A 21,082-nucleotide genomic window follows, 5' to 3' on the forward strand; every position below is an offset into this window, starting at 1 on the left:
ATATTTATGTGATGGCACAATTTTTTAAACACATCAAAGTTATAGTTATGAAAAAGGGTGGAGAAATCATTTAAAATATGATTTAAAACAAAAATCACGAAATCTCGCCTCTGATTTTAGATATTCTCAAAATATTTGTAACCGCCGAATTTCACTTCCGCTACAAAAATATCGATGTTGATCATATCAACAACAACATGTATCGATAGATTGGTATATCAATGTTTTAACATCCCTACGCGACGCTGACGAGGAAGCGATTTTCCAAAAGTTGTAAAAATAAAAACCCTATAAAATAGTGCAAAATAGTTACCAAGTGCAGTGTAAAGAAGAGCAATACAGGTCGCCATTGCACACAATAATCTTTGAATTGAATAAGAAAACCTAATGCGACACCAAGTAGAAAGTACGTGAAAAAACCAAAGGTGTGACTGTGTGCGTGCGAACGAGTTTTTTTTCATTCGCCTGAAGTGGAGCGGACTTTTATTTGTGGATGGCTCTCCACAATACAACAACAAAACTAACAAATGCAGAAAATGTTGAGCGAACAACAACAACAAAAACACAAAACAATAGAACAATAGCAAAAGAATGTAAAAGAATCATTAGCAGGATACAAAAATTGCATGGGAAATTGAAATTTGTGCGACAAAAGCTAAAGACTGCAGAAATTTTCAAAACTTGGCAGCCATATTTATTACAAAAACAAATCTGTTGTAAAAGTACGTGACAAAACCACACTAACACACACACACAATCACATTTGCACACGTACAGCGTGCTTGAGAGAGACTGAGAAGGGGAGAAACGCAAATGTGAATTAACAAACAAACAAACAAATAAGAAATATTTTGCGCAAAAGACAGCCACCCGAAAATTCAACAAACGTGTATTACATAAACAAACACAGCGCATCAGTTTGATATCGAAATATTATGGAAATCGCACCATTGATTAGCAACGCAGCCGCTGCAGCCGTCGCTGCCGTCTCAGCCTCTACCTCGTCCACTTACGCTTACGAGAGCGAGAGCCGAACCAGCAGAGACAGTAGCAGCAAGGAAAACGATAATGGTAAGATTGATAAGCGAAAATGTCCCAAAATAGATTCACAACAAAGTCATCATCAAAATAAATAAGCAAAACATTGTATAGATTATACAATTATTCTGTCCCCCCCCTCTGTGTACACATCACTCCTCTCTCGCCACAACTCTCTATCTCTCTCTCTCTGCCTGCCAGTAGTTTTCCATGCATGTATGCAGTAGTACATTCTATGTAATTGTATGTGTGCAATGTGCACCGCAGCGCAGTCGCTTGGCAAGTTGCAACACTTTTAGAGGAGGAGGAGGTCGCTGAACCGAGCCACACAGCCATACCATATTTCTTTCAATTCTTTTAGAGGCCAACGGAGTGTAGCGACAACAACAATAACAATACAAATAGTAATAGTTTTTTTTTTTTCTGAATGTTGTTGCGCAATTTACGCTGGCGCAGATCATTGCCCAGGCGCTTAGTCAGCAGTTTGCCAAGGTGCTCCAATCGCCACATACACATTTACGAGTGGATAGACAGCATGGCAGCACACAGTTTAAAGGTCGTTTTAGGATATATATTTAATCGGTACTTGTCTACCCCTAGCACAAATAGCAGCCTCAGTATTAATTAACATTACATGCTGCTCTCAGATAGATAACACTTTTATACAGTTTGCCAAAACTTGAGAACAACCTGTTAATATAGGGGGCTTTGTAGACTATGATAATAAAATATCCCCCGGGGTGGGGGCTATCGTATCATCAGTATTTGTTTGCGTTTGCCCTTTGCTTATCTCTAGAGTTTCTGTTTTCTTTTTTTCTTTTATTTTCAAGTCAACAATCTGGCGCTCTTAGCTTCGCTGACGCTTCAGAAAGTGCTGAATATCAACAATAATAATAATAATAATAGCAACAGCGGCAGCAATAGCGGGGCTGGTGGCATAAAGCTAAATGAACAACAACGACGAAACCTCGCTTTTCAAGCTGAGACTGATGTATTAAATCAATTGCTTAAAAATGGTGCTGTTTTCACCAAAACACAGTCCACAGCCCCCATAACCATTGAGAAGAAAAGGCAGAACCAGCAGCAACAGCATCAGCAGCAGTCTCAGTATGCACATCTGCAGCACCAGCAGCAGCAACAGCAGCAGCAACAGCATCAGCAGCAACAACAGCAGCAGCAACAGCAGCAGAAACAACAGCAGCAACAAAGTAGCGCGCAGAAGCAACGCCTAAATTCATCCATATCATCCACACATTCATCGACATCAACGAACTCCTCCTATGGCAGCTCCTCCTCCGAAGATGTACTTGTGGCCGGGACCAGCACTAGCGTCAGCAGCAGCAGGAAGACCCAAGGAACAGCAACAGGATCGGGAAGCACAGCAACCGTAAAGGCGTCCAGCATTAAATTGCCAGAGAAATCGAAAATTCCGTCCGATATACTTGATGATCTGGCCAGTAGATTTATAATCAATGTACCGGACATGGAGCTAAACAATCTAATAAGAATATGCTTTCAAATCGAATTGGCCCACTGGTTCTATCTGGACTTCTTTTGTGCCCCAGAATTAAATGAAGATGGTGTGCCAGCGATTGTGCAGCGCAAGCTGCCAGCGGTGGGCATCAAACAGTTTGCCATGCAATTGTTCCAAGTAAGTGTTGTCTGTTCTCCCCCTTTCTCCAGTAACTCTCTAATGTGGAATTTTGTATGTGTTGCCACAGCACATTCCCTTCCTGAACAAACATTTTGGCACTGTGGAGCAAATACTGCAAGATTGGAAGAACTACAAGATGTCGGTGCCCACATATGGTGCCATTTTGGTCTCTGAGGATCACAATCATTGCTTGCTAGTGCAGTCCTATTTTGCACGCAACTCGTGGGGCTTTCCCAAGGGGAAAATCAATGAAAACGAGGATCCAGCCCATTGTGCCACAAGAGAGGTGAGTCCCTGGCTGGCTGGCATTGACCAAGGAGTTTTCATTTATTTTCTGTTACTTTGTTGTTAGGTTTATGAGGAGACTGGGTTCGACATCACCGACAGTATCGATGCCAATGATTATATTGAGGCTTTTATCAACTATCAATATACGCGGCTGTATGTCGTGCGGAATATACCGATGGACACGCAGTTCGCACCGCGCACACGCAACGAGATCAAGTGTTGTGACTGGTTCCGTATTAACGATCTGCCGGTCAACAAGAATGATGCCATATCGAAAGCCAAACTGGGCAAGAATGCCAATTCCTTCTTTATGATTATACCCTTTGTTAAGCGCCTCAAGAAGTGGGTGAGCGAACGTCAGGCGGGCATCGGGCCCCGTCGACGCAAATGCTCTGGTCAGCAGAGTCCCAAAGCGGCCTCGCCAACCAATCTGAATGTGAATGGGAATGGCAATGGTGGGAGCAGCAGCTGCAAGAAGGATGCTGCTGCCTCGCAACGTCAGCGACACAAGTCAATGGGGGATTTGGATGGTGTCAAGTTAAATAATCTCAATGGAAAACCGGTAGCCGGTTCTGGGCCGGTGGCTTGTGCATCGGCCACCACCACCACCACGGGCACCATGAACATATGCAATAGCAACAAACGCAATAAGCAAAACGGGGCTGCGGGCAGCAATCAAACAACGCCACTATCAACGGCCACAAACACTACGCCAGCCGCAACTCCCGGGGCAGGAGGAGGAGGAGGAGGAGTAGGTGGTGGTGCTGGAGGAGCAGCTATATCATCAAAGCGTCAACTGTTCCATAGCCAAAGTCAAAATGATGCACAGCAGCAACAGCAGCAGCAGGGCTTTAATGGCAGTGAGAAGGTAATTTCCGCTAGTATTTCCTTGTATTCTCCTGGCTAAACCATTTGCAATATCCATTCCATTCAGGTGGTCAGCTCCTTTGATTTGATACGCAAGGAGAAGCAGCAGCTACTTAGGGCAGCCAAGTTGCAGAAGCAGCACCAGGCACAACAGCACCAACAACAACTGTTGCAAGGCTTGCGCCCCAAAGTGTCGCAAGGTGAGAAGCAAGTAAATCATCAGCAGCAGCAACAGCAACAACAACAACAACCACAGCTGCTGGCCAAGAAGAACATGGTACAGCAACAGCAACAACAACAACAGCAACAGCCCACAACGGGCATGGATTTGATAGCCATGCTATCGGCTGCGGCGGCAGCTCAGCAAAAGACACCAAAAGCGGAACAGCCACGACCACGGCCAGCATCGGTTTCGCTAAACTTTGTGGGATCCCCAACCTTAGGATCCCCATCACAGCAGCAGCAGCAGCAGCAGAACCAGCTGCAGCGCATGCCCTCGGGCACTAATTTGAGGGTACTGAAGAGAGCCCAATCTCAGCAGCCGTCGCAGCAGCTGCAACTTCAACAACTTCAGCAGCAGCAGCAGCAGCCGAGTCAGGTTCAGGTAGGCGTGGGCACGCCTGCTTTAGGGCCAATGGACTTTACGCCCAACTTTAATTCGTGGACGAATTTCACATTCACCAAAAACTGGATAGCAAATGTTTTTTGCTAAACATTTTCACACTATTTTCTTCTCCTTCTATCAAACTTCTGATTGAATGCATTTTCAAGCAAAAGGCCAGATTACAGGGAATGTAATACGATATATTTGTTGATGCTTTGTGAGCAATGAGATGAGAGAGACCCTTTGGAGACCCTGCCAGTAAGAAAGAAAGCATGCCAATTGCATTTAACAAGTACACATTTGTTTAAACAAACAAAAACTAAACCTAAAAGAACGTACCAACAACCAACTCTATAGACAACTAATCATGTCTAGTCCTAGGCTTTGGAGACTATGTATAGTGTTAGCTTCAAGAACTTTTATGATCTCTCACAGGAGAAATCGCACTTTTCCACATATATAAATATGTACATATATATTCTACATACATTATATGTATAGAGGGTACAGCAGGCATGAAAAATGATTTTCATACAAAAAAAAACTCGAGTCTTCCGCTCAGCACACACACACGCACACACATACGTAACGTAGCGCTTATTTTTCTATGGACAAGGACACAAAAAAGAGACCGACATTGAGATTGAAGTACAATACAATTACTAATTATTATGAATATTGTTAAGAGTCCTTAGAAACAGCCAAACGTTTATTGTGTGCGTGAACCAAGCCCCTACTTCGAGCCGTGTGCGCCGTTCAAACGTATTTTTAGACAAAATCAACAAAACTAAACTTAACTAAAGCGTAGCTTTAATACGCCCAAAAACACACACACCCTAACACCGAATGGTTTACAGCCGCCCCCCGCCCCCAGTTTGCTGTGCAAGTATTCTTATTGAAGTCCTTTAGAGACTTAGACCTGGATACGGGATGGATTAAATGATGTGGGGGCAAACCGTGTTTGCGGGCAAGAACAATTACAAATAATTGGAATTTCTGGGCCGCTATACTTACTGCCCGCCCCCCCGCCCCCACCTAAGAGAGAGATGTGTAGAGAAGAATACAAATAATAACAATGTAAATAATTAAATTGTGATATCGTATTTCTTAGCACAATTGTGATCTTAACTAAACAAAACGGCTAGCTACTACGTGCAACAACAAAACAACAAACTTTTATAAGCGAAACGTGAGAACATTTTTAAACAAATCAATCAAAATTGCTCCCCTTTAAAATCGAGAGACGAAAACAAACACAGGCAGGCGATTGAGTGACCCACAATGAGTGGCAATTATTAGGCATATCTTCAGGCATGGCAAAAGGAGCGCCAATAAAATACACAACAACAAAAAAAAAAACACAACTCAAATGTTTTGTGGGGAATGCTGCGAATGGATGATGATGATGAATGACAAACATTTAACGAATTTAAATTAGTTTAAATTTGAATGATTAAAAATTATATAGGCAGCAAGGTTAAAAAATTATTTAAACGATTTGTAAAGCAGAAGAGGATGTAGCTATATTTTTGTGAGCCACTAGTGCGTAAGTGATAGAGGAGGGGAAACAGCAGAAACGAAACCTTCAAGAAATGTGTTAAGCCTTTTGATAATAATGTATCCGTAGACTTCGTTCACGTTTCACTGTCAAAGCCAAGTTTCCTATAATTCATAAGCATGCCCGAAGCATGTCCAACGGGGTTCGTTCTCTCTCCACCAAGCATAGTCTCCAATGTGTCCAATCTTTAGACTAAGTCACTAAGCAGAGTCTCCGTCTCCACACGGTCCTCACTCCAAATAACAACAACACAAGAACCCGAAAAGCTAGAAAAACATTCCCTTAAGATGGCCTTTTGCTTATAATTCGCTTGATAATTCTGTAACTTCAACCAAAACAATGTTTGCATTTGCTTATAAATTTCTAAAATTTTGACCTTTAAAGCTTTTTGAAAAGCCATATTAATTTGTACATTTTATGTTTACATTTTGAGCTTCAAAACAATACTAAAGTTGATGTTCGTTTTCATTTATTTGTGAACAACCAACCATACCATACCCATGGCAATATGTGACCATCATGAATGGGATCCTGGATAAACGCGAGTTCATTAAAGCGAGTGGTGTTGGACGCCACCATTAGGTCTAAACAAAATCTAGGACTCGCCTCACTCTGAGCTGACATTGTTAAGCATTTTAGACCGACAAAAATCCGACAAAACGAAAAACAACACGTCCAAAACGAGAACTTAAGGTGCGTCCTAGACTCCAGACCCAAATAGATTGGCAGAAGAAACTGGAACTCGGTGAAGGCAATCACCGTGAAGAATAACTCATCAGTTAAATACAAATCTATTCTGGTGCTAGCACTTCCTTATAAATCATACAATATCAAAAACACACAATTTGTTGACTTTATACCAAAAACAAGAAAAGATAAAACCCAACTTAAATCTCCAATCATGAAAAATTGTAACGTAAAGATTATCAAAATCAAATAACTTATTTGTGGCAAAATATATTTCCGATATTTTCCCTCCCCCCCTTTAATAAATCCGGCAATAAATTGATGTATCAAGTTTTAATTATCGCTCTTTTATTGTTCTTCTTCCGCAGCTTAAATTATATTTTATCGAACGTACTTATACGTGTGATTAGTTAGTAGCTATTTACAGTTCTGGTGAACTAGTTCATTTGGTTTTCTGTGGCGACCATCGATGTTTTCGATTTCAAATCATCGTCGACATATAATTTTTCTTTATTTTTTCCAACTAAATTACGGGTGATGATATGTACATTGTACAGGACTGAGTATTGTACACTCGACTCTTAAACATTTTCATTTCAATGTTAACTGCTTTGGTAGGCTTATGAATTTGCCCGCATTATTGTCGTTGGGCGGAGAATATGAGAATCTCCGTTTACGCGGTAGTGACGTCTCCATCGACAGAAACTCACCCTGATGAGAAAGATTGTTTCCATTGCGATCTCTGGAGTGATTATTTGAGTAGTGAGCTTGGTTGGCATTGCTGAGAGCTTTGTCGCAGCCGGCTTTGGAGTATACGTTTATTCCGTGAAAGGTCTTCATGTGCTTGACGTAGTGAGTTTCCAGATAGTACGACTGCCCACAATGGGCTACATGGCACATGAACAATGGTGAGGCGTGATATACCGGCACTTCGTGCGATTTCAAATGAATATCCAGGTCGCCCCGCTTATCGAAGGTGTACGAACACTTGGAAAAGGTGCAGTAAAATCTACTGGGGATGTGCATAAAAGATGCGTGTCGTGTGACCCCATGGTAGCGATCGAAGACTTTGCCGCATTCCACACAACGGAAGTCAAAGCCCTTTGAACGACACCAGATGACGTTGTGGCCCTCGGCCTGCTCGTGTTGCTGTAGCCCCGTTGGACTGGTAAATGTTTTGTTACACCGACGACAAATGTAGTGGGGATCCGGACGAAGCATTAAGCTGTGCGTGCGTATGTGGGAAATGACAGTCAACTCGATGTTGCAACAGGTGCAGATAATCTTGGTCGCCGTGGTATTGTCCCTGTACAATTTGGCCAATATAAGGCCATCGTGTCGTACTGCGATGGCGAAGTTTTCACGGGATGGCTTAACGGTGGCATCCTTTTTTGGTACGACTGCCGCAAGCTCCTCCTCTTCATCACGTCCAGAGGGCAGAGCCATAGTCTGTTCGGGCATTAATTCAATGTTCTCCCAGCCATCTATTTCCAGGGGGCTTTCCTCCTTAATTGTAGAGTCAGAGGATTCATTTAAGTCCGTCTTTGGCTGAGCGGCGGTCCAAGCCCGGATGGTTGTGCTAATGCTGAGCACCTGATCTAAGCAGGGCTGACAGAGGCACGACTTTTTCTCCAGTATACAAGGCTATGAAAGAATTTCCAGAATGTGACATATACATGTGTGTATGTATGTACGGCAATGTGAAGGTGCTTACATCAATATTGTACCACACAACCAGCTTTTCGAGCAGATCCTTTGAGTTTTCGATCACTTCAGTTTCGAGCTTGATACCAACCGCCAGGTTGTCTTGGCACAACTGGCACAAACGTTCGTCGTCCATAAATTTGTTTTTTGAAATTATTTTACAGAAAAGAGAAAAATACGCAGCACCAAAATCGCAGCAACAATCGACAAACAATCGATGAAATCATGTCCACTATCGATAATTTTTCACAATTTTGTTTGGTAAATATCGACAAGGACTTCCGTTCTTGAAACTCTATACCAAATCCTTCCAATTGGTGTCTGCAAGCTTAACCAAGCTAAAAGAATGCGTTTGAATCTCAGTTTTCCGGTGACTAGCCGTTTTCATTCGTTCCGCGGGAAATTTAGTCGCTTGCACCAGAACTAAGCTTGCCAAACATCGATGACTACAAACGATTTTTCGATTGGTTTTAAAGATAGCATAGTTTTTTTTTAAACAAAGATTCATCAACTTCATCGTTGATATGCATGACACTAATTGAAACACACAGTTTTATTTAAATATCTCCACTTAGTACCTGCTGCGCTTCTTGTTCGAGCTGTTTTAAGCTCGGAAAACATCGATGGTTAGTTGCACGAAAAATCGATGTCAGAAATCGCAACACTTGGTGATATCGACGCTCTGCCAGCTCTAACTAGAACGCAAAGTACAACAAATTCTGTCCCTCTGAGACGTGAAAAAGTGTATAAAATAAATACTTGTCCAGCTAGTTTAAGTGTAATTTAGAGCAAAACAGAAAATGGTATGTAAATGATTGTGTCAAACAGTTTTCGTTCTTGCTGACGAAGTGAATATTGCGCTTCACCTGTGTTTTCGTGTGTGTTGTGTACGTGTGGTGTTGGCGCGTGTGTGCGTGGTAAAGAAGCTGCCGCCGCGTCACAATATAAATTGTGCTGCTTCGATTTTTTCCAATTATCTTAATTGCATCTTATATTTTTTAAATGTGCATCACAGTCGTTTGCGGAAAAAATCACGGGGCTGCTGGCGCGTCCAAATCAACAGGATCCTGTGGGACCGGAGCAGCCTTGGTATCTCAAATATGGCAGTCGATTGCTGGGCATTGTGGCCGCCTTTTGTAAGTTTTATCCAAGGAAAACATTGAATTTAACTCTAGACCCACCAATTCATGTAAGATTATGTGCCCCATAAATATTGGGCATCGATTTTTGTGTACCTTTTGTTGTTGCTGTTACGTTTTCCATATGTGTGTGTCCCTGTGGGTGTGTGTGTGTATCGCCTCCCACAATACGCACGCTCTGACATTGATAAAGGAAGAAAGAAAGCAACAACAACCAACAGCACGGCAGCATAACAGTGAAAATAAGAAGCAGAAGAAGCAGTAGTAGGAAACGTAACAAAAGGATACAGAAATTTGTATAGATACATATGTATGCATGTAGGGTGTGGGTGTGGAAGAGTGAGAAGGAGACAAAAGGAGCTTTTTCTGTGTCAAGTTTGGCGCTTTAATTCGTTATTTTTTGCTTCCTTTTCCATTTTATTACCAATATTCTACATATGCTAAAGAGAATGCCCATCAAGCAGTAATTTTGCATGCTGTTTTTATTATCAGCACTACAGTGCAGTGCAGTGCAGTGCGGAAGCGGGCGAGGGAGAGCTCCTCTCTTCCGTATTTTCGCTCTCTGCTTTCACTTGATTACGCCTGATTGCATTTTTTCTTTGTTACGCGCTATGCTTTAACCTCTCTCTCTCTCTGCAATGACATTGAACTTTTCTTTTTTTCTCAATGATATCTACCACTGCAGTGGGATTTTGAGATATGTATGAGTTTCGGCGATTTGAGGGACTTTATCGGGACACTCAGACAAATTTAAGGAGAAAAATAGACATATTCATTCATGCGGCTTCTCCATCCATAAACCAGTTTTGCTTTTCGTTTTATTGTAAATTAAAACCAAAAGTCTATAATTAATAAATGTCTTTTGTGCCGGTTCGTACAACACACAGCACATCGACTCCGTTGAGTCTGTTTTGACGAGCTTTATGAACCGCAGTAACCTCAAAGCTGCGATCGCGTTTCGCTTTAAAGTAAAACGAAACTGGGAAAAGAGAGAATAAGGGAGAAGAGCAGTAGACTAAAGATCATGAAATTCTAGTAGAAATATTTTGTTGAGATAAGCTAAAGAAGCCCGAGGAAATGCTGAATAATATTATACTACACTCCGCTGCCCTACGCCAAAAACAAAAAAGAAGATCTTTCGCAATATTCTTCTAGGCATTTATCGCATAGAGAGCAGAGCTGTTTGCTTGTGTCTTGTTTACTTAGTTTTTATCAAAAACGCCAGCTGATAAAATATTTGAATGTAATTTGTTTTAGGTCTCATTCCGTTATCATTTCTAAAACTAGAGCTTAAAGCACTGAAATGGGAACATATTACCCGTACTCTCTACTCTCAAGTCGCAACTGACAATTCGACCCACTGTGTTCACTAAATTGTCACGCTTCTGTGGCTGGTCTGGTTTATTGTTGTTGCTATACTTTTATTATAAATAAAAGCGAAAAATTGGCACACCGAATGAGTCAGCGATGTTGATTAGATTTCGTTTTCAAATGGGCTTCGTTTTGTGAAGTGATTCGGTAAGATAATGAGGCCATATATTTAGTGGGCGTTTGCGATTAAAATGTGTGCATATCTGTGCATAAATTTATAGAAGAGTTGGGAAACGCCTTTTAATTATTTGTATATATTTTTATTTGATTTGATAGTAGCTTTTATTAACGTGGTCTTTTCTTTTAGTTGCCATACTCTTTGGGCTCTGGAATGTGCTCTCAATCATCACACTCAGTGTCTCCTGCCTGGTGGCGGGCATTATCCAGATGATAGCCGGCTTTATAGTCATGGTCCTGGAGGCGCCCTGCTGCTTTGTGTGCATCGAGCAGGTGAACGGCATTGCGGATAAGGTGGATGCCAAGCCCATGTACTTCCGGGCCGGGCTCTATTGCGCGTGAGTATCAAATCGAATATAAAACTAAAGAGCTCGTTTATCTAACTGGGATGTATCTGCCCGTATAGCTTGGCCGTTCCGCCAATCTTCATGTGCTTCGGACTGGCCAGCTTATTCGGCAGTGGCCTCATCTTTGCAACCGGCGCCGTGTACGCCATGATGGCGTTAGGCAAGAAGTGAGTATTGAGGATCCAGAGGGGTTCTGCTGGATCTGTTTAGCTTCTAAGTTAGAGCGGGAACTTAGTTAGAACTTGGCCAAGTGCATTTTTGCTAATCGAAACCAATGTTTTCTCTATTTTCCTTCAATGTGCTTACCACTGTGATAATGCTTAAATTTAACACAAAACTAAAAAAAAAAAATAAACCAATACAATTACGATACACGAAATGCTATGTAGAGCTTCGCGTGAGGATATGGCCGCTGCCGCCACATCGCCCACACAGATGGCCGGCGGTCAGGCGGGAGGCCAAATGCAAATGGGCGGCGATCAGCATATCACACTCATGGAAGATCCCGATGTCTGGCGTCCCACATAAATGCCTAATTGCGAAATTAGTAACTGCCAAACCACAAGACACTCCACAAGACAGACACACAGCCACACATCTACACACACTCCACTCCAATGCACTCCACTAGAAGCGCAGAAAAACGCCAACAGAAATTGATTGAGAAGCAGCGTTATAGGGCATCTGAGAATATAGAATACAGAAGAACACCCCACCAAATACAAAAGAAATTAAATGAAATGAAATGAAACGAAATTCTCATATGTAATTGTTGTTGCTTGAAAACATACGTTTGTTAATAACCAAAGTGTTTTTTGGGGCCAAATGCATTTTCGTCATTTTGGCCCCATTGTCTTTGTCCCTTTTGTGCATGTAATTCGTATTTCCATTTTTAAATGTCTTTCGTCGAACGGTTGGTGTTGTTAAAAACTACAGTTAAATATATTATATAGTACATAGAGCAAATACTGAAGAGATACATACATTGATACATACAAACATACATGCATATGTCGAAACTGCAGCAAGAATATATTTTTAGTGAGAAACTATATTGAAAGCTAACCCGAATGCAAACATAAACAATAACAATAAAAAACTTATTTAAACAGAAACCACAAGCTTCCACACACACACACACACATGTACACACAGCTTAAATACATAATTACACACAACAAAACAAATATATAAATAATACTATAAAAAAGTGAGAATCAAGAAAGAACAACCTATAGAGCAATATGTACAACTCAGAAGAAGTATTAACACGATATGCTTTGCTTGAGTGTAAACCATAAAATAAAACAAAAAATGTTAACGTTATTTGAGAATTGATTTTGCTCACAAGATAGTCCACGAATTGAAATTGAACATAATCAAGCATTAGACATATTAAAATATACAAATATACAATATATATATATATACATATACACACAAGTACCGTGTTTGTGTTTTTTAAATGTTGTAAATTAAATTCATTTTGCATTCATAATTTTTAATTAATTAATTCGTTTTTCCAAGTCTGTTAGAGTTCTCACTCTGTTGTTGTTTATTGTAGCCCTGTGGGCACAATTCCTTTCAAGATGCATTCCATTCCAAAATCTATACATTTAATTTATATATTTATTTTATCATAATTTTTTTAAGTTTTTTAAGTATGAAAAAACGTTCAAAAAATACTTGCCAGAACTTGTTAATAATAGAGCCTTCGCAAGCAAACCAAACAGAGAAATCTCACCTGAACTAATCGTAAAAGTTGAATAAATTTGTTAAGTCGATGAGCGGCAACACTAAAAATTAAATATGTAATGTAAATTCTTTTTTTTTGCGCCCGAATTAAGTATCAGACTTAAGATTTTAAACGCACCACATCCAAAACTGTCCATGAGCAGTCCAAGAGCAGTCAAAGCTAATTACAACATCGACTGGTCTACAGCAACTGCAACGGCGATAGCCCACAACAGCAAACAACTCGTTTAACACTTTGCTGCCTCCAAGAAACAACAAAAGGCAAATAAATTTGTATTAGCTTCTATGAATGTAATCAATATACCAAGTGCGTTTCACTGACACTGAGACAGTTGCATCGAAGAACCCACTTAAAATGTGATATTCCCTTAGATCTTGCAACTGTCTGGATGTCCGAAAACGCACTATATTTGTTTTTAAGTGTGTAGAATTGCAAAAACTTTTGAATGTAGTTCAGTATCCAATTATTTTATGTACATTTTGAGTTGATTTGCGACAAATTGTAACTGAATTAGTTGTAATTCCTGTAGTACCCGAACTTTGAAATTGATACTTTTTGGTTTCTCTATGTAGGCACAAAGACACACACACACAAATCCCTAGCTGAGCACATAAATACTATTTAATTTCTCTATTTATAATTTTAGTATTCAACATATTTATTTCAACAATTATTAAACCCTTTTTCTCTACTTACTACAGAGCATCCGCCGAGGATATGCGGGCAGCTGCACAACAAACTGGTTATGGAGGCAATGGCACAGCCGCGTCGACCACCAACGATAGGGCGGGGATTGTGAACAATGCCCAGCCCTTCTCCTTCACCGGTGCCGTTGGAACGGACAGCAATGTGTGATTGTAACAGCGGATAGGAAAGCGGATTGCGAGGAGCTGGGGGTGTGCCGTGAGAAAACAAGACTCAAAACGCGCAACATTTGAGGGGGCAAAACTACTACAAAAGAGAACATCAGCAGGCAATTTACATAATCAAGTGCAATTCCCAATTATTCAATGACTAACACACGTCCAAACAAAAATAAGAGAAACACACATACTATATGTTAATCAGATCAATTAGCTCTGATCTCTCATTCTAGAGCAATTCAAGATGTATCAGATCAGATGTGTAAACTATTTTGCATTAAATGTATGAATGTATTTGTGTTATTTGAAAGTATTTCTCGTATTTCGGTGTCCTATCTATTTATTGTGTTGCCTGTGTCGTATCATTCCAAAATTATTGTTTTCAACTTAGTAGAAATTGCAGAAATAAATTACTGAGCGACATCACTAGCGAGGTGGTAGGCGTGTGGAAAGAGAATCGTGTAAAATTTATGTTTAGTCATAGTTTAAATATATACCTTAAAATATATTTAAATGCATAATACTAAAATGTTTAAATTAATGCAAAATCAAACTATAAATATTGTATGTGAACCATATTAAAATTGAATTATACATACTTTAAATTATGTTAAATAAAATAAATTATACAAACCAGAATCTGGTTTTTATTTCCGAAAACCATTAAAGGGCATTCTAATAGCCCCCGAAAACATATAGATTTAAATGGTTTTCAAATTTAATTGGTGGATTCTTCATAAAAACAAATAAATACATATATAAATTAAAAACAATATTGACAAACATTTAAATAGATTTAAGCTTCAGCAGATCCACTCTCCAGATCTTCCCAGGTTGTTCCGGCTGGTACATATTCGATGATCGCCTCTTCCCAGGTGCCATCCTCACTAGGATTGTTACCCTGATCTTCGGCATCTTCCAAGTCTTGGGAGTCCTCGGAGTTGTCCTCTTCAGAAGCCCAACGATAGCGACGATCACTGATACCTTCGCTTTCCTGCTCCACAGCCTCAGCAGATAGGCTGGCGGATAAAACCAGTGCCAGGACACCTATAATATAGTGTTAGATATGAGTGCTCCGTCCTATAGCTCGAAGTTCGTTCCCTTTCAACTCACCAAAGACAAGGAAGACAACTTTGTTAGACTGCATATTTCGTGTTTGGTTGTTGCTTGAAGTGCTTTCGATGCTGACTGATCTGCTGGGGGCCCCTTTTGTAGTAAAATTTTTTTGGCAAATATCGTGCCAATTCTTTTGCCTAACATATGTTTTATTATGTGTCTAACCCAATACGTCACTTGTCCTCAAAATTCGGAATTAAAACAACTAATCAAATGTTTGCTTTTTGCTTTTTGATAGGTGAGTAATAAAAAGTACAAGGTTAATAAATTTTAGGGATTTACCCTTGATGCATATATGTATCGTAAGACTAGCATGTCATGATACACAAGTATTTTAAAAGTAAATAAATAAAAAGTAATAATTTTTGCATTGATGCGTTATGGCACCCCAATTATGTGTTCTATTGCTAAAGAACTTTAAGAGTTATACAAGATTAGAGATTTTAATGTGTCTGTTGCTGCCACTGCTAATGACACACTTGGTGTATTTGAGATGTTCTGTAAATCAAGAGAATTCGTCACATTGCTTCCTACGGCGAAATGGAACACTTGGGGATAATGTAAAACTAAGTCCATTGTAGTGAGTTTTATTTTTGTATTTTTTTTTAGTTTTGTTATCTTGAATATCCAGCTAATTTACTGCTCTTCGATTGCTTGTCCTTTTTTTAATTGTAAATTCAAACACTTTAGTAATATAATGGAAATTATTGCCGATGAAACGCCTGAAAAAACACTGTTACTATTTACAAACAAGGATCATATAGTGCAGCCACTAACAGCAGCATTATTTAATGTACTAAAGCTGAGATCTGTGGAGCGGGTCACCTCTGAAGTTGATATGGAAAATACCCTGATAAACGGCCACTTGTTGGGCGGTATTATTTGGAAGGTACATGGTGGTCAAAACGTTGAGAACACGGACGTTACTATTCGATTTCCCAGTGCACTGCGAACGATGCCAACTGAGTTGTGGCATACAAATCAAGTCAGACACGAGGAGAACACGCCCCGGCCGCTCTATATGAATGAAGGATTCTTACAGATAATGTACGCAATTGTGGCATTTCTCTCATATCCTGCTGTCAGCAATATAACCAAAAAGTATAAGGATGATGGCGTAACGATTGTGTCAAAGCCATTTGTTAACGATGCCCATTATAATGAATTCTTCGATCCCCTAATACTTGACCCAATGGCAACTGCTCTGGGCAATATATTGCCATTTTATTTGAGCTCTCTCTACATGTATCCATTTGTTCGTTTGGCTATGGTACGTGCACAATGGAGTTTACTATCTAAAATATAGATTTCATTTATACATAGCATATGGTAAGGGAAAAGTCTCTGCAACTAAAGGATCTGATGAGTATTTCCAGTGCAGGGCGGATTAGCCAGCATATCTCTTGGTTTTTATCTACCTTCATTTTGGCTACTGTGATTAACTTATTGACCATTTTCTTACTAACGGTAGGGTATCCATACAGCCCTAAACTGAACCATAATTCGTTTACCTCTTGTAGGCACCGCTATGCAAACATGGTAACATTTTAAACTGTTCGAGTTTCACAGCCGTTTGGTGTTTTTTTACCGTTTGGACAGTGTGCGGCATTTGCTTTTGCTTCTTAGTGTATAGTTTAGTGCGAAGTGCAGCCCTAGCTGCGATTGTGATTGTGTTCTTTTCGATATTATGTTTCCTGCTATATATCTATTTGCATGCCACAACATTAGGTGTGCGCTATCCATTGTGCCTGTTGTTCCAGTTTGGATTCTTGGCTGGCCTTCGCAAAATACTTTACTACGAAAAGCACGATAACACGGGGCTGCAGTGGGATCATTTCTTAAGAGGAAATTTCCACAATGGTTTTGCCATAATATCGCTCCTAATGCTGTTGGCAGCATTCATCTGCCTGCTGTTGTGCTTAATTGTGGAGCTCTGCTTCCCGGGCCGGTACGGAGTGTCCAGATTACGCAGTCGGAGTAATCAAGAGGGCGTGGGCTATCAGCAGAGCCTTCAGGGGACTCGCCAAATGTCCCCAGCCGTTGTGCAGGCCTGCATATTGCAGAGGAGTCAACGGGGAAAGCCGACACTGACTAATTTCACCATGAATATGTATGATGATCAGATAACGGCCATATTGGGACTATCTGATTCGGGCAAATCCGCCGTTGCCAATTCCATTTCGGGCAGCATTCCCCCCCAGGCGGGTTGGGTGAAAATTGACGACCGAGATATAGCGAGAGCGAGCAGAACTGTGGTGGGACTGTCGCCCCAGCATAATCCATTATTCGCCAATCTGAGCGTCAAAGAGAACATGCACTTCTTCTATGCTCTGCGAGGCATTAGCCCCCATGTGAGAGTTCGTTCCACGGAAAGCTATTTGAAGGCCCTCGAGCTCTGGCAAGTGAGGAACGTGAAAAGCCGCTGCCTGTGTAGAGCCGACCGGCGGCGATTGTCTGTGGCCTGTGCCTTTTGTGGCAATCCGCGTATTGTGGTGCTGGACGAACCCAGCGAGGGCCTGGAGCCCTGCGAGCGCAGATTGCTGTGGGATCTGCTGCAATCGGAGAAGCGATGCAGGACTTTAATTATCACCACATACCACATCGAAGAGGCGGATGTTCTGGGCGACCGTTTGGCCATTATATGCGATGGTCAACTGCTTTTCAATGGCACTTCCACATTTTTAAAAAACACCCATGGCTCTGGATATCAATTGGTAAAGCTATAAACTCTATTTATGATACGTCTGCTATTTTTATTTATTTGCCAGGTCTGTTCGCAAGGTGAAATATGTGAAGAGCCACAGCTAACATCATTGGTATTGCAATACATACCAGAGACGACGGCATCCTCGGACAAACCATTTGAAATAGCCTACAACATACCCCAATCCTATTGTCGCAGCATTGTGCCATTGCTTCAGGTGTTGGAGAATGGAGCCAATCGTTTTAATATGGGTGCCCTGGGCATTGGCACTACGCCCATTATAAAGAAATTCGTAAAAGCCACCTCGCCGGGCATGGAAAATAGCAGGGGAAATTGTGCAGCCAGCTCCCCCGAACCCGATGAAAGTTTATTGTATGGCTGTAAATTGTGCATCAATCAATGGCATGCGATGCTACTGAAAAAGTTCTATCACATAAAGCATAATTTTGTGGTGTTCCTTATGCTTTTCACGCTGCTGATCTTCGCAATCTCGGCGCTGCAAACGTACTTTTATAGTTGGCCAATTGCAGACAAATACCGTGCGGAGGTAGGCATGGATTTCGTATCGCAGGACCTAATGCCGCTTAGGCTGGACATATATGGACCCAATTGTCGTGTGGCTTTTCTCAGAGACTTCAACGATGAGAATCCACTGATACAACTACTAAAGATGAAAATAACTGGCTGCATCGCAGATGATATATCGGTGAAAGAATTGGACGCACGTGCAAATTACCTGAACGATGTCTATGTCTTTGGCATACAGATCAAACAGTGCGAATATCAAATATATTACAGCCGAAAATGGTTACATTCGGAAGCCGTTGCAGCAGCCATAATGGGCTACTTGGCCAACAGGTGAGCATTTATTTACTTATAATTTTAGCTCGTAACTCGTAAAGCATAGGCATAACTTAACCATTTTCAAATAATTTTAGTGGATTTTTGGGTCTATTTTGCGCTGATCCAAATAGAGCAATGCCAATGCTTATAAAGAACATCAACTTCAACAATCATCCGTATCCATCAATTCAGTACAGCGAAAATTCCACAGTCCGTCAAGTCGACTGCTTTGAGAGTGGATCATTATATCTGAATCTGTTGTGCGTTAGCATTTTCAGCGGCTTCTTTGCCGCCTACATTGTCAGAGAGCGGCGCATCGGCTACAAGCTAATGCAACAGGTGCAGGGCATTAATATGACAACATTCTGGCTGTCCCACTTATTGGTTGACTGGATGTTGCTTTCCATTTTGTCCGTGTCGCTGGTAACAACCATGACGCTACTTCTCCAAAAGAATTTCGATGATGAGGCAGGTAATAGGCCAGCTCTTGATCTTGCAACATAATTAATTAAATTATAAATTATTTTGTAGTGGCATATGCCATTGCCCTGATTCTGTTTAGCTGCGCCCTGCTGCTATTTTTATACCTGCTGATGCAGTTCTTTACGCGAGATATTTGTGCATGGATTATACCGGTATTAATATTGTTTATATTGGGTTAGTACACCCATATATTGGGTGTTAAAGATTGCTTCTTTGATTGTCTTACCCTTTCCAGCGATACCCTTTGAGTGGCCTGCCTCGGATAAAGTATTTGGTTTCCTTTATTTAATACCCACATACTCGGCCATTGCATTGGTCCATGCCATCTGCATGGAGGCATCGTCGCATAGAGTGTGCAAGGACAGAACAGACAAACTGTATGGAGGATGCGGTGAATGATCATACGACTGCCTCTGAAAACAGAGCCCTAACCTAATGTATTGCAGAGATTCACCCACACTGGAGCTGCATTTACGCTGGACTCCCAAACATACTGGCACTGATCGGCACAGCCATGTTGTTTTATGTCATACTCTTGCTGCGTGAGCGGGGATCCTTTTGCAAGAGACGACAAAGGTAAGACTTAAAATATGGATATTTGGATATGTGCATGTAATAATTTATGTTTTCTGATAGGCATACAGGCGGTGAACATCCCGACTATTGTGATGTCCAGAGAATGACCCGAAATGAGCTGAGAAACCATACACTTCTATTGGAGAATGCGGAAACAAGGCACTTCAAAAGCCCAGTGAGAGATGTCACATTTGGACTCAAGCCGCAAGTTAATATACATATTTACTTGATGGTTCTTTATCTGTTCTTTTATAGAATGGATGTTCTTGGATTAGTGGGTGAACGGTCTGGAAAGACTAGTATTAATAAAGTAATTGTATCGGATATCAATCTATCTTCGGGTCGTGTTCTAGTCAAAGGCATCGACGTTCACAGCAGGAAAATAAACCGCTACAAGGCCTACAAATATATGGGATATTGCCCCCAAACCGATTGTTTTGAGTCCAAATTTACAGGTCGTGAAAATTTAAAAATATTTTGTCTTATTCGTGGCATAAGAGCATATAAAGTGCGAGAAGTATCCGAAGAACTGGCCGAAAATCTCAACTTTCGGGAGCATTTGGATAAATCTTCCGGGAAGTATACGGTCAGTGACAGACGAAAATTAAGCACAGCAATTGCAGTAATAGGAACACCGCCACTTATTATATTGGATGAGCCAACCGCTGGAGTGGAGAGGGCGCATCGATCGGATGTTTTGGATGTGCTAAAAAGCGTCAACGAATGTGGCAGCACCATACTATTATCCTCAAACAATATTGAAGATTTTCAATCGCTTTGCAATCGAATGGCACTGCTAAACCGGGGCAAAGTAATTGGTATTGGTTCTGTAGAGAGCTTTCGAAATAGTTTAAAGCCAGGATTGATATTAATGGTAAAAGTCAGACCACATGCGATAGTGCAAAGTGTGAGGTAAGCAATTACTTTTAAATAATTGTACCGTACTGTACCCCAATATAAAAATATACTTACAGAAATGTACGATTTCAACCAAGCGAGCAAGAAATAGTTTCCAATATAACTACATTCCTGTTGCACGCATTCCAAACAGTTTATCTGCTGTAAGTACATATAGTCTATTTCTATGTATTGCACTTCCTTAAACATTTGTTTTACCTGCAGAGAGAAAGTTCAGGGGGATCTTTTGTATTACATAAACAACACTACGATTCCACTCGCCGAAGCCTTCAAAATAATAGAACAAAACCGACACGAACTTTTCATTTCGGACTTCCATTTAAAACATGAGAATATTGAACTAACCTTTGTGACTCAAAACTTTCGAATTCTAAAATAAATTAATAGGG

General features: G+C 40.8%; 6 protein-coding genes across 7 annotated transcripts; 4 read left to right on the forward strand and 2 right to left on the reverse strand.

Moving 5' to 3' along the window:
- Positions 1-214: 214 nt before the first annotated feature.
- LOC111077652 lies at positions 215-6,681 on the forward strand. The gene is made up of 5 exons (XM_041595049.1): positions 215-1,071; positions 1,869-2,689; positions 2,760-2,978; positions 3,045-3,848; positions 3,915-6,681. The coding sequence occupies exons 1-5, from the start codon at positions 936-938 to the stop codon at positions 4,557-4,559; spliced, it is 2,625 nt and encodes an 874-aa protein (XP_041450983.1). The 5' UTR covers positions 215-935; the 3' UTR covers positions 4,560-6,681.
- A 346-nt stretch (positions 6,682-7,027) lies between these two features.
- LOC111077653 (zinc finger protein 436) lies at positions 7,028-8,606 on the reverse strand. The gene is made up of 2 exons (XM_022372010.2): positions 8,411-8,606; positions 7,028-8,340 (listed from the first exon to the last, which is right to left on the reverse strand). The coding sequence occupies exons 1-2, from the start codon at positions 8,534-8,536 to the stop codon at positions 7,288-7,290; spliced, it is 1,179 nt and encodes a 392-aa protein (XP_022227702.2). The 5' UTR covers positions 8,537-8,606; the 3' UTR covers positions 7,028-7,287.
- A 437-nt stretch (positions 8,607-9,043) lies between these two features.
- LOC111077655 (calcium channel flower) lies at positions 9,044-14,167 on the forward strand. Of its 2 annotated transcripts, none has more exons than XM_022372013.2 (5): positions 9,044-9,203; positions 9,416-9,536; positions 11,218-11,425; positions 11,494-11,601; positions 11,824-12,815. In XM_022372013.2, exons 1-5 carry the CDS (start codon positions 9,201-9,203, stop codon positions 11,960-11,962), a joined length of 579 nt encoding a protein of 192 aa, XP_022227705.1. In that variant the 5' UTR covers positions 9,044-9,200; the 3' UTR covers positions 11,963-12,815. The 2 variants fall into 2 exon arrangements, with proteins under 2 accessions (XP_022227705.1, XP_022227704.1); XM_022372012.2 differs by lacking the exon at positions 11,824-12,815 and adding an exon at positions 13,892-14,167 and having other exon boundaries at positions 9,056-9,203.
- Positions 14,168-14,769: 602 nt separating this feature from the next.
- On the reverse strand, positions 14,770-15,402 carry LOC111077660. Its single transcript, XM_022372020.2, has 2 exons — positions 15,167-15,402; positions 14,770-15,100 (listed from the first exon to the last, which is right to left on the reverse strand). The coding sequence occupies exons 1-2, from the start codon at positions 15,198-15,200 to the stop codon at positions 14,850-14,852; spliced, it is 285 nt and encodes a 94-aa protein (XP_022227712.2). The 5' UTR covers positions 15,201-15,402; the 3' UTR covers positions 14,770-14,849.
- A 92-nt stretch (positions 15,403-15,494) lies between these two features.
- Positions 15,495-19,598, forward strand: LOC111077659 (ATP-binding cassette sub-family A member 12-like). Its single transcript, XM_041592145.1, has 7 exons — positions 15,495-15,749; positions 15,860-16,439; positions 16,493-17,883; positions 17,938-18,731; positions 18,812-19,188; positions 19,248-19,373; positions 19,435-19,598. The coding sequence occupies exons 3-7, from the start codon at positions 17,053-17,055 to the stop codon at positions 19,596-19,598; spliced, it is 2,292 nt and encodes a 763-aa protein (XP_041448079.1). The 5' UTR covers positions 15,495-15,749; positions 15,860-16,439; positions 16,493-17,052.
- Positions 19,599-19,646: 48 nt separating this feature from the next.
- On the forward strand, positions 19,647-21,080 carry LOC121403779 (ATP-binding cassette sub-family A member 17-like). Its single transcript, XM_041594059.1, has 5 exons — positions 19,647-19,775; positions 19,836-19,979; positions 20,031-20,687; positions 20,750-20,836; positions 20,898-21,080. Exons 1-5 carry the CDS (start codon positions 19,714-19,716, stop codon positions 21,070-21,072), a joined length of 1,125 nt encoding a protein of 374 aa, XP_041449993.1. The 5' UTR covers positions 19,647-19,713; the 3' UTR covers positions 21,073-21,080.
- The last annotated feature ends 2 nt before the right edge of the window (positions 21,081-21,082 follow it).

This window comes from Drosophila obscura, unplaced genomic scaffold (genome assembly GCF_018151105.1).
Source record: "Drosophila obscura isolate BZ-5 IFL unplaced genomic scaffold, ASM1815110v1 contig_1, whole genome shotgun sequence".
Classification (NCBI taxonomy): domain Eukaryota; kingdom Metazoa; phylum Arthropoda; class Insecta; order Diptera; family Drosophilidae; genus Drosophila; species Drosophila obscura.

Coding starts and splice junctions, on each gene's coding strand:
- LOC111077652 (XM_041595049.1), top strand. CDS start 936: ATGGAAATCGCACCATTGATTAGCAACGCAGCCGCTGCAGCCGTCGCT. Junction 2,690..2,759: donor TTGCCATGCAATTGTTCCAA/GTAAGTGTTGTC, acceptor GTGTTGCCACAG/CACATTCCCTTCCTGAACAA. Junction 3,849..3,914: donor GCTTTAATGGCAGTGAGAAG/GTAATTTCCGCT, acceptor CATTCCATTCAG/GTGGTCAGCTCCTTTGATTT.
- LOC111077653 (XM_022372010.2), bottom strand. CDS start 8,536: ATGGACGACGAACGTTTGTGCCAGTTGTGCCAAGACAACCTGGCGGTT. Junction 8,341..8,410: donor TTGTGTGGTACAATATTGAT/GTAAGCACCTTC, acceptor ATTCTTTCATAG/CCTTGTATACTGGAGAAAAA.
- LOC111077655 (XM_022372012.2), top strand. Junction 9,537..11,217: donor GGGCATTGTGGCCGCCTTTT/GTAAGTTTTATC, acceptor CTTTTCTTTTAG/TTGCCATACTCTTTGGGCTC. Junction 11,426..11,493: donor CGGGCCGGGCTCTATTGCGC/GTGAGTATCAAA, acceptor CTGCCCGTATAG/CTTGGCCGTTCCGCCAATCT.
- LOC111077660 (XM_022372020.2), bottom strand. CDS start 15,200: ATGCAGTCTAACAAAGTTGTCTTCCTTGTCTTTG. Junction 15,101..15,166: donor AGTTGTCTTCCTTGTCTTTG/GTGAGTTGAAAG, acceptor ACTATATTATAG/GTGTCCTGGCACTGGTTTTA.
- LOC111077659 (XM_041592145.1), top strand. CDS start 17,053: ATGCTGTTGGCAGCATTCATCTGCCTGCTGTTGTGCTTAATTGTGGAG. Junction 17,884..17,937: donor ATGGCTCTGGATATCAATTG/GTAAAGCTATAA, acceptor TTTATTTGCCAG/GTCTGTTCGCAAGGTGAAAT. Junction 19,374..19,434: donor ATTAATATTGTTTATATTGG/GTTAGTACACCC, acceptor TACCCTTTCCAG/CGATACCCTTTGAGTGGCCT.
- LOC121403779 (XM_041594059.1), top strand. CDS start 19,714: ATGTTGTTTTATGTCATACTCTTGCTGCGTGAGCGGGGATCCTTTTGC. Junction 19,776..19,835: donor TTTTGCAAGAGACGACAAAG/GTAAGACTTAAA, acceptor GTTTTCTGATAG/GCATACAGGCGGTGAACATC. Junction 19,980..20,030: donor GTCACATTTGGACTCAAGCC/GCAAGTTAATAT, acceptor GTTCTTTTATAG/AATGGATGTTCTTGGATTAG.